This window comes from Gavialis gangeticus, unplaced genomic scaffold (genome assembly GCF_001723915.1).
Source record: "Gavialis gangeticus isolate Ggan-Ray unplaced genomic scaffold, GavGan_comp1, whole genome shotgun sequence".
Classification (NCBI taxonomy): domain Eukaryota; kingdom Metazoa; phylum Chordata; order Crocodylia; family Gavialidae; genus Gavialis; species Gavialis gangeticus.
In genome coordinates this window covers 7,941,532-7,952,572 of record NW_017729012.1, presented here as the reverse complement: position 1 = coordinate 7,952,572, position 11,041 = coordinate 7,941,532, and the positions used below count along the sequence as shown (strand labels likewise).

The 11,041-nt window shown below is 42.9% G+C and overlaps 1 protein-coding gene across 1 annotated transcript in view; it reads left to right on the top strand.

The window, feature by feature from the left end:
* CLTC (clathrin heavy chain) overlaps positions 1–9,928 on the top strand; it is a 30,276-nt gene extending 20,348 nt beyond the window's left edge. The window contains exons 19-30 of the mRNA XM_019511135.1: positions 169–352; positions 591–783; positions 1,374–1,531; positions 1,820–1,984; positions 2,172–2,279; positions 2,436–2,603; positions 2,848–2,997; positions 3,381–3,512; positions 3,685–3,795; positions 4,056–4,226; positions 4,610–4,831; positions 9,712–9,928. Of these exons, the coding sequence (XP_019366680.1) occupies positions 169–352; positions 591–783; positions 1,374–1,531; positions 1,820–1,984; positions 2,172–2,279; positions 2,436–2,603; positions 2,848–2,997; positions 3,381–3,512; positions 3,685–3,795; positions 4,056–4,226; positions 4,610–4,831; positions 9,712–9,849 (1,900 nt within the window). The 3' untranslated portion in view covers positions 9,850–9,928. The remainder of the gene's footprint in view (positions 1–168; positions 353–590; positions 784–1,373; positions 1,532–1,819; positions 1,985–2,171; positions 2,280–2,435; positions 2,604–2,847; positions 2,998–3,380; positions 3,513–3,684; positions 3,796–4,055; positions 4,227–4,609; positions 4,832–9,711) is intronic.
* Positions 9,929–11,041: the final 1,113 nt, after the last annotated feature.

Here is an 11,041-nt window from a genome sequence, read left to right as displayed (position 1 = left end):
GAGGGAAGGGTGGGTAGCAGAGAATGGAATTATTAATAGTAAAAAAAAAAAAAAAAAATTCAGATGCTGACTTGCATGTTTTTTTTTTTTTAATGAACGTGGTGACTTAAGTGACAAGCCTGGACTTGCTTCAGCACTTCCTAATGGCTGTTTGCTTTTCCTGTTTAGGAACCTGCAGAACCTCCTCATTCTCACAGCCATTAAGGCTGACCGTACTCGTGTCATGGAATATATCAACCGTCTGGATAATTACGATGCTCCAGATATTGCCAACATTGCTATCAGCAATGAGCTTTTTGAGGAGGCATTTGCCATCTTCAGAAAATTTGATGTCAACACCTCAGCTGTGCAGGTATCTCACTTGCTTCTGACTGCCTTGAAACAACATGACCTGAAAATCATGTCCCGAGTGCTTCTGATGCACAGTTGTGTCCATTTTGCTTGAAGCTGGCACTCCAGTAAAGCAAAACATGAATTTTGGGGGGGGTGTCTTTTTTTAAACACAATTTTGAGATTCAGTGCAAAGTCTAGGCCTGGATTTACTAAGGACACTTCTGTACTGGCAGTTGCTGACAGTCCCTTTCCTTCAGGTATTGATTGAACACATTGGAAACCTGGACCGTGCATATGAGTTTGCTGAACGCTGCAATGAGCCTGCTGTGTGGAGTCAGCTTGCTAAAGCGCAGCTTCAGAAAGGGATGGTAAAGGAAGCAATTGACTCGTACATTAAAGCAGATGATCCTTCCTCCTACATGGAAGTTGTTCAAGCTGCTAATGCCAGTGGTAGGACTCTGGACTTTTGTATAATCTAAGTGAATGTGTCTTCAAATATGAGAAGTCTTTTTAATTGTGTTCAGTCCACTCCTTGTAGCTTTGTGGAAGCAGTATTAACTTCCCCCAACCTGAGAAATGGGGTTGTGGGGTGGTGGGTGGCTGATTACTAGTTTGATCCAAGGTAAAGTAAACTTGAGGGGCATCAGCCCAAGTCCATTATGAAGCAAATTTTTTAGCCTCCCAACTAAGTAAGAACAATAGAAGCCAGCTATATCATGCTGTATCTTTTTTTTTTTTCTCAAGTTGTACTTTTTCATACACTAAAAAAGGTTCTTCCAAGCTTGACCAAACAAAACCTGAAATGAAAAAACTAGGTAGTAGCTTCTGTTTTGATGCATCTAAGTCTCTCAGCTGTTGATTCTGTCCTTCTAAGCTTGCTGCCACCTGTCAACAATGAGCCTTTTTCCCTAGTCTTGCTGGGAGGGGAGCTACTAGGGAAAGTGGGGGGCAAGCTTTTAGACTTAAGAGCCAAATGGAAATGATTGCTCTTTTTATAGTCTTTGTCATTTCTGAAGTCCTTTCTTCCCCTTCCTCCCTAGGAAACTGGGAAGAGCTGGTGAAGTACCTCCAGATGGCACGCAAGAAGGCCCGAGAGTCGTATGTGGAAACCGAACTCATTTTTGCTCTGGCTAAGACGAATCGTTTAGCTGAGTTGGAAGAGTTTATCAATGGACCTAACAATGCTCACATTCAGCAGGTGAGTTTCTCATCCTTGGCTACTTTCTGCTGTGACCCTGAGTGGCTCTGAATCCAGCCAGCAAACTTGGTCTTGGATTAGTTCTGAAGCACTAAAACTAATTCAGGTGGGGTTTGATTGTTGCAAATAGCTCTAGATGGGGCTGCAGCTCGTGGAGTAGTTGGGAGGGATGTGCCTAGGCTTCATGGTGTTCTAAAGATGCATGTTTCTCTGAAGTCTTACTAATAAGACAAGCTCTTGTTGGTCTTGGAGTAAACTTTTTTTTTTTTTATTTTGCTTAAATCGTAGGTTGGCGACCGCTGTTATGATGAGAGAATGTATGACGCTGCTAAGCTATTGTATAATAATGTATCAAACTTTGGCCGGCTGGCATCCACGCTAGTACACTTGGGTGAATACCAAGCGGCTGTAGATGGTGCTCGGAAAGCAAACAGTACTCGGACATGGAAGGAGGTAAGCTGCTACCCTGAATCTCGACATTCGGACCTGTTTCTGCTCGGAGATTTAAATATCTCAAGGGGTTGCTTCTGTGGAAGCTATAGGGGGCGGAAAACTGGACGCTGGTGGATGATTTGGTAATGGGCTAGATGCTGCTTCATACTTCTCACTGGCCACATCTGAATATCTACTCAACTTTCAGGTCTGCTTTGCCTGTGTTGATGGGAAAGAGTTCCGCCTAGCCCAGATGTGTGGACTTCATATCGTAGTGCATGCAGATGAGCTGGAAGAACTTATCAACTATTACCAGGTAACTGTTGGAAGAGAGAACTCGGTCCATATACAAAGGTCTGATGTAACGGAACCTCTTGGTTTCTAACTGGGCACAACTTAATCCAACTACTGCTTCAGCTTCTGGCTACAGCCAGTCTAACTATTCCTCTTTCTCTCTCTCTCCTTTTGTAAGGATCGTGGCTATTTTGAAGAGCTGATAACTATGTTGGAAGCTGCACTAGGACTTGAGCGTGCACACATGGGAATGTTTACAGAGCTAGCAATCCTGTATTCTAAATTCAAGCCACAGAAGATGAGGGAGCACTTGGAGCTCTTCTGGTCAAGAGTCAATATTCCCAAGGTAAGCCACAAATGCATCTTGAGAAGATTTAAGTACCCTGTGGCGGGGAGGTGTAGTGTTTGGTTCTCTTTTGGGGGGGGGAGGGGGTTAGCTTGTAGAAGCTGGTTTACATTCTGTGGGAGTCCAAAATATTAATGAAATGTTAATGTCTAATACTGCACTTTTAGCTGTACTTTTAATATTGAATGAGTGACAAAGGAAATTATCAAGCAGTTGAGTGCTGATGTGTTCTTCTTTCTCCCAGGTGCTAAGAGCTGCAGAACAAGCTCACCTGTGGGGTGAACTGGTGTTCCTGTATGATAAATATGAAGAATATGACAATGCTATCATCACAATGATGAACCACCCAACAGATGCTTGGAAAGAAGGACAATTTAAAGACATAATCACCAAGGTGAGAGATTCGCTACCTGATTTGGCCTGAAAGTGTCTAAAGAATTGTTCTGCATGTGTTTGGCCCCCCTCCCCCCATATAAGAATAGTCGAGCATCCAAAGGGACTTTCCTATTACATTTGGCATAATCCTCTATTGCAGCCTCCCTGGGATAGGGGTCATGAAGTAGAAAGCATGACATGCTATGCTGTTTTACGTGTGTACAGTGCAGGACACGAATATCCATAGGACCCTGGGAAATGCTAAGAATTCCTAATGGCTTGTTGACAGGTTTTGGGTAATTTTATTAACTTACAGTGGAGAAGTGCATGCAGGAAAGTCCTCTGAAGTAGGATGTGTGGGTCTACAGAACTGACAAATGATCTTGTTTCCCTCTCTGTTAGGTGGCTAATGTGGAGCTGTATTATAAAGCAGTCCAGTTTTATTTGGAGTTTAAACCCTTGCTGCTCAATGACCTTCTGATGGTGCTGTCTCCCCGGCTGGATCATACTCGTGCTGTCACCTTCTTCAGTAAGGTAATGGCCACGTAGCCCGTCCTCTAAAGAAATCTGAAGTAGAGAACCTTCAGCCATAGCACTTTAAAAAGACCTCCCTCGCTTTTACCCGATCACTGCCAGGAGGGAGGCAAAGCTGAACAACTTGGATTGTTTCCTGTACTGATCTCTTTAATCGCCCTGCTTTCTCAAGGTTAAACAGCTGCCGCTGGTGAAACCTTACTTGCGCTCTGTTCAAAACCACAACAACAAATCTGTGAACGAGTCTCTGAATAACCTCTTCATTATAGAAGAAGACTATCAGGTTGGTACCTGCAACTTTCTTAACATGAACAAGTAACTGCTTAAACATGGACCAGGATGATGGCAATACTAGTATAAATTTTGCAACTCTTGTCTGTCGCATCTTTTATATGGCTGCAGTTAACTTGTCAGTCTTAATTACTTCATGACATGTTGAAGCTCTTAACTGGCAACACATGCTATTGTTGCACTTGACACGGCTGTTCTATTAAGGTAACTGGGTTGGTTTCTCTGAGGTGACTGATTTCTCTTGCAATTCAGGCTCTTAGGACATCCATAGATGCCTATGACAACTTTGACAACATTTCCCTTGCTCAGCGTTTGGAGAAGCATGAATTGATAGAGTTCAGGAGAATTGCTGCCTATCTCTTTAAAGGCAACAACCGCTGGAAACAGAGTGTAGAACTCTGCAAGAAAGACAGACTTTACAAGGTAAGATGAAGAACAGGCAGGGCAGACTTGATTTCACATAGCTTGGTAGCTTGCTACAAGCTGGCACTAGTAACTTCGGTAGTCTCCAGCACATGGAGTTGAATTCCTCTTTTTGAGGCTTTGTGGTCAGGTTTATTCCTTTGTCACACTGGTTGCTCTAAGTGTTTCACTTGCTCCCATCTCTCTCTCTCTCCCCCGTGCGCATGCCAAAATGTTAGAATGGCAAGTCCTAAAGCTTGTAGCTTGGAGGCCTTTAGTGGCAGTGCTCAAAAGTGAGCTGTGCTTGGTATGACTGCCTCGGTGAAGATCTAGGTCCCTTGCCCCCAGGTAGGTAAACTCCCTCTTGGATCTTAGGGTGTTTGGTCTTTTTTTTTCCTGTGCAGGATGCAATGCAATATGCTTCAGAATCCAAAGATACAGAGTTGGCCGAAGAATTGCTGCAGTGGTTCTTGCAGGAAGACAAGAGAGAATGCTTTGGAGCTTGCCTCTTCACCTGCTATGATCTTCTGAGGCCAGATGTTGTCTTAGAAACTGCATGGAGGCACAACATCATGGACTTCGCCATGCCCTATTTTATTCAGGTCATGAAGGAGTACTTGACAAAGGTAAAAGCTTTTTTGTTAAACACACTAAAGTGTTTGCTAGCAACTTGCCATCTTGTGAGACCTGTCTGCTATTAAGGCTAATACTGGCTCTTTTTCCAAAGTCTGTCCTGTCTGTCTGTACCTTTTTTCCTAATCTCACCAAAATGGGTTGAATATGCTCATTATGTGATACCTGCTAGGGAAAACGGGAAGTGCTCTATCCTAACCATCAGTGTTGGAACCTATACACATGTACTTGCCTGCTGACCTAGGCAGTGGGGATTTTAGGTCAAAGACATGGTTCCCTTTTTATCAGAACTCAACCCCACCCCCTAAACCCCCATACTAAATTGCCCTTGCCAGCTGTGGTACTCCTAGCCCAAGCAGGGGGCCTCAAATGGTGTTTTGTAGTTGGGCCCTTAATCCTGTAGAACTGTCTGCTATGGTCTCGAGTTACTGACTGATATCTAGCTTTTTCGATACCTTGGCACCATGCCACTTGTTGCTAGCTCCCTGAAATAAAAACCAAATGCAGCATTCCAAATCTGGACTTGCGTTTGGTGTCGGGGGGGAAGATGCATTTTACTTATGCTTATTTAAAAAAAAAAAAAAGCAGACCTAGTAACTGAGCACTCCACCATCTTAGTCTTGCTCTACTTTCCCCATCCCCTTCCTTGCTGCTTAGATGCTCTTTCCTTTTTGAGGGGTACTTTTTTTTCTCTAGAATCCCATGCATACTTCTAAAAACAATTGGGGTTTCTGTTGGGACTAAAGATGCCTACACTTGTCTGTAGGCTTAACTTGTACTCACTCAAATGACACTGGGGGTTTTGTCCATAGCTTGTTCTTCAGATTACTTCTGACTTGGTTAAGTTTTTTACTTTTTGTAGACTGCTTCTGTCCTATGGATTTAAGGACTTGCTGTGACCCCCCCCCCACCTTTTTTCCCAGCAAGAGGTCATAGCTGAATAAATAGCTAGATCTTTTATGTTGGGGAATGGAACTCCTAATTCTAAGTGCATAATGCTTGCACAGGATGTACCTATCAACACCTCAAAGGCAAGGCTTCTTTGGCAGTTAGCCACTGTTTTGTTTACAAAAGACTTCCTTTTTGTTTGTTCTGCACCTGGTATGTACACTTGGTGATCTCCTGCAGGCCACTAAGTGTAGCCCTTTGGCCACAAGGGGATAATTTGATTGGCCCAAATGGCTTAAGTGTAGTAGGCCTCATCTTGCCCTTGGATTAGAATTCTTTAATATTAAAATTAATTTTAACTCTGAAATCTACCAGGCATCTATTTGTAGACATTTAAACTAACTAAGCTGGTAACCAATACATAACCACTGTTTGTTTTTCCTGGTTTTTTGGGATATAACCCCTTGTATACCCTGTCTTCTGTTTTGTGCTTTTTTCCTTTGGTACTTCATATCAACCTCCTCCCTAACTCTCTCATTTCTACCTTTTTTATATGCTAAATATGGAATTTTGGGTTTTTTCTAAGCTGCACCTTCTGAATTCCTTTGCAGGTTGATGCAATAAAGGAAAAGGTGAAAGTTGATTCTTGTTTTCCATCTTTTAAGTGTGGAGGACTAAGTCTAAAGAATCTGCATGAGTTTTTTTTTTTTTTTTCCTTCCTACCTTTACTACACTGCTGCTACTGCTTTTTTCCCAACAAAAATCTCACTTAAAGCCTCTGCAAGTTGTTTAAATGCTAGTAGTTGGAGCTTTAGGGTAACAGTAGATCCATTTGCTACTAATCGGCTAATAGACTTCTTCAGGGAGGGCATAAGGCTGATCAGCCGGATCACAGTCCAAGGAATCTATCCTAAAAGATAAAAGGATGGTGGCTGCACAGATCTCAATTGGATGAGAATTCCTCTTCTGAAGTAGGGAGTAACTAAATTCAACCACAGACTAATTGGCTCAAAGAAACTTACTGTATGGGTATATGCTTTCCAGCTAGCAAAAGTTGGTTTTGGAGGACTGTGATCCAGTTTCTGATCTCAACAACTAAGGTTTTTTGCTGACAATAGGCAGCAAAAATGCTAGCTGCTTCAGAAGAGACTCTTCCTCACATTTCTTCAGGTGTCCAGTTCTTATGGTGCTAGTCAACTTTTTTTTCATATTCAATAACTTACTTTAAACTACTGAATACTCTGTGCTGCTTTTACCTGCGGTAAGTCTCATGGCTAGGCAAAAACAAGACAGCTTTTCAAACTCTTCAGCTTTTGAGAAATCCCATTCCTATCTCTCTTTTTTTTTTTTTTTTTTTTTTTTTTCCCCCTCCTTTTTTTCTTAAATTAAAGAAACCTGTAATGCTAAAATTTGTGCTCTTCTGAGGCCACTCTGACACTTGCCTATTGCTGGTCAATTATGCCTGCCCTGAGGGTGCACTCTGGCTTCTGTCCATCTCTTTTTTTTTTCCCCGTACCTTGTGCCCACTTCAACTTTTTTCTCCCTGGAATGCAGGGTTACACCAGTGTAGACTTTTTTTACAAGCATAGTACTAGTCTTTAAACTGGTTGGGCAGAGGGCAAGCATGAGGAATGTAATGCAGACTGCCTCCTTGCTGTACTTTATGTGACCACCTTAGTCACCGCTGGAACTTGAGGCCAACCTGACTAAAAATGCATAGCATTAAGGTCCTTCAGCAGCTAATAGGTGAGGCAGTACGAGTGTGTGTGAAAAAAGGTAATTGAACTGCAGTGTCTTGCATTATTAAACACTGCATGTATAGCAGTCATTGCAATTACATCCCACTATTCCTAAAGCTACAAGGCATTGCTGGGGGCCACGTGTGGCTTTTGGGGGGGGAGGCTGTATAGCAATCATCTTCAGACCTCACTTCTTGCTTCAGTACTCTTGCCTTTTTTTCCATGCACACATGACACAAAATAACATTTGAATGCATGTTACTTTTCCTCTGCAGCTTATTGCAGTCTCTGTGGAAAAGCCTTTTCTTATATAGACTTAACCTGCTAATGGCATATAGGGTACTGAACCCAGTGATGCTTAAGCAAGCAGGTATATAAAGACCAATCTTTCAGACCCTCTTAAGTCTCTGTTCATGAAAGTAACTTCTGCCCCCTGTCCAGAGGGAGGCTTTGAAACTAGGTCAGAGAGAGACCAACTGGAGACTTCAGGCTAGGTAGATGGGTGGAAACTCTATAAACTACACCGCTTACCTGTTGCAACCCTGCTAGTATTGCACTGTCCTAAGCAAAGCCTCTTGGAGCTGTGCTTGAGCATCCCAGTACTTGCAGCCATTCTAGTTCATTCCATGTATCTTGTGCAGATGTAATGTGGTGACAACTGTGGTAACACTTTTATAGCAGACTTCCTGTGAAATTATGGAAAGCTGGCTTTCCGTACCTCTGTACCTTCCTGGGGAGGGGGAGTTTGGGCAGGGGAGAGGGGTGGGGTCTACCAATGACCCCTGATCAGCAGGAGTGAATGATAAAAGGCCGCTTGATTCTACCATTCAGTTTGACTGGCCTGGTAATTGGTCAGAAGGGAAATGCAATTCATGAAGCCACAAGGTAGAAGAGTCTTCTGAACTACCACTAGTTTTTAAAGGTACAGTTGTGCACTTGCTTTGGAAACCAAATGTTTGGGTGTTTAGCATACCTGAAGCACATTTCACATCTAACTATTTCCCCCTGTTTAAAACACTACCAGACTGTCTTGACTTGGTATCAAGGCTAGGATTGTGTTCTTCAGAGATCAGTTGGTTCAGTTCTTTGTTACCTTGAAGAGAATTTTTAATAGATTTGACTTCTGAGTGGTGCCTCCCCATGTCCCTAAGTAGCTATGCTTGGCTTATTTAACTCCCATGACACCAGGGTTGTTGCAGTGACTTGGAGCTTCATCCAGCTCGTACTATGGAGTTTCTTGAGAGAGGCCTCTTTTTCAAGTATTATATTCCTGTTTGTGTTTGTTTTTTTTTTATTAAGCAGTTTTCCTTGCAAAGGTCACGGCTTTCTCTTGGGAAGAGGGGAGCTTTTTGTATGGAGGAAAGACATGAAGTAAAGTCTGTCTTTTAAAAGCCTTGGCTTAGAATGGTCAAATGACACCCACCCACACGCTTTCTAATTCTAAATACTTTGGGCAGAACTTGTTTTGACCCATAGCATACACAACTCTACTCTTGCCAACTCTGCTCTTGCTACAAACTGGCTTTAGGAAGATTTAGTTATTTAACTTGGTCTTTAAAGGCAAGTTTTGCGATTTTGAGTAAAAATGCAAAGAATGTGCATGAGTGAACAGCCCTTCTCCAGAGTTTTGTTTTACTAAAAGCAACACTTGAGGCTCAAGTGAGATGAGATGTAAGATGCTGTTGCAGTCGTACCTCCTTAAGCTGCTCTGTGCCTCCCTAAGCATTTCTTTGAAGGAGACACCTAGACCTGGAGACATTTTATGAATCTCCTCCAATTGTTCCAATGAGGAATCCTCCAAGAGTTCAGCAGGTGCCGCACAACTGCGGCATCTCAAACTAGCTTGCTGTGTCATGTCAAAATAGATGATGTACTAGATGTGGTTGAAGTCACTTTGGTGATCTCGCTCTCAAATGTTTCTTATCCTACCATTGTCAACTAGCTTCCCCCAAGCTGGGAGCTTGGAAGCAAAGCTTCAGCCTGGAGTGAGCTTTTTCACAGCAGTTTCATACATCTCAAAACAAGGGAGTTTCCCAGGGAAATGCTGAGACCTTTCTCTTTTTTTTTTTTTTTTTTTGACTGCAGCAGTAACAACATTGATCTAAGAACTTGTAAGTCTCCTCCTTGATGGTGTTTTAAGATAACCACTAAGGCTTTTCCACTGCTCTGCCACACAAGTAAGAGCTACTTATTTACTCAGTTGTGTGTTTTAACTTTTTTTTTATTGGGGTTTGATATTCTTGCAGGTTGACAAGCTGGATGCCTCTGAGTCTCTGAGAAAGGAAGAGGAGCAAGCTACAGAAACGCAACCAATTGTTTACGGTAACGACTTGACTTTGTGCACACGCATATGCACTATTGCACATGCATTTGGATGTGCATAACTGTGCAACTGCAAAAGGAAATGCCTTGTAGGGATGGCTCACTTGATTCCACTCCAAAAATGCAAAGAATTGGTCCCTGGAAAATGAGAGATCATACCCTTTTTACTTCGCAGTAGTCTCTACGACAGCACTCTTCTATCAGAGGATTACCTTAGGAGCCATGTTTTCAAAGAGCCTGCTTTATGGCCTCTCAAAGATGTGGGATAGCATAGCCTCCTTTTGCATACAGGTACACAACTGGGGAAGGTCTTGCTAAAGATCAGGTAGGAGCTACACTCTTTAGGTGACTTTCTTCCCAGTCCTAGTATACTCGGCTCCATTCCAAACATGTCTTCAAAGATCCCTTCGGTGTCCCTGCTCCACTCTCCACTTTGCAATGGAGTCATGTAACAAAGCAATGGGAAGACTGCCTCTCCTGACCAGCACTTGTATCTCTCTTCTCTCACCTGCTCGTGTTTGTCTGGCTATGTAGCTCAAAATGGAAGGTGGGAAGTCGATCCTGTACTTCCCACTTTTTCATTATGTTAAGAAGTGGGGCTCTTCTGACGAGCAGTCTTCTTGCCCTATGCCACCAACTGATCTTACAAAGCGACTCTTGGCATTGGAACTCCAAATAGCCAGTTCCTGAAACTAGGTGTGTTTGCTTGGAACAACAGTTTGATAGCTGACTATATACAGGTTGGAAAAATTAGGAACCCCAGTGTCTTGGATTTGTAGTTCTTTAAATTGTCAATTTTAAGCCTGCCCTTTTGGGGGGGCGGGAAAGGGAAGGTGATGCTCATCTCTAGTGTAAATGGAAACTGGCATGCCTTCTGTTTTTGCGGGGGGAGGGGGAACAGGACTGCTTCAGGAAACTTAAATTTTATAGGTGCTGACAGTAAGCCAGGAATGCAGGTTTTATGGTAGCAGTGCACTACTGGTACCTTGTACTAGATTGACTCTTGTTAGTCACAACCTAGACTTGCTTACAGCACATGGCTCTCAAGCCCTGGCCTCCCCTTGCACAGCTTGAGACCTGGAATATTAGAAATCTACCCCTTTTCACTCTATGTAGATAGAGTGAGATTTCACCCATCTTCCATCACGGGGACAGGAACTTGCTTGCCCTCCTGTCATACCAACCTGATTTGCCTTTTTATGACCAGGTCACAAAAGCCTTGGATGTAGGTGTTGCCATGGATGTAGTCTTTCT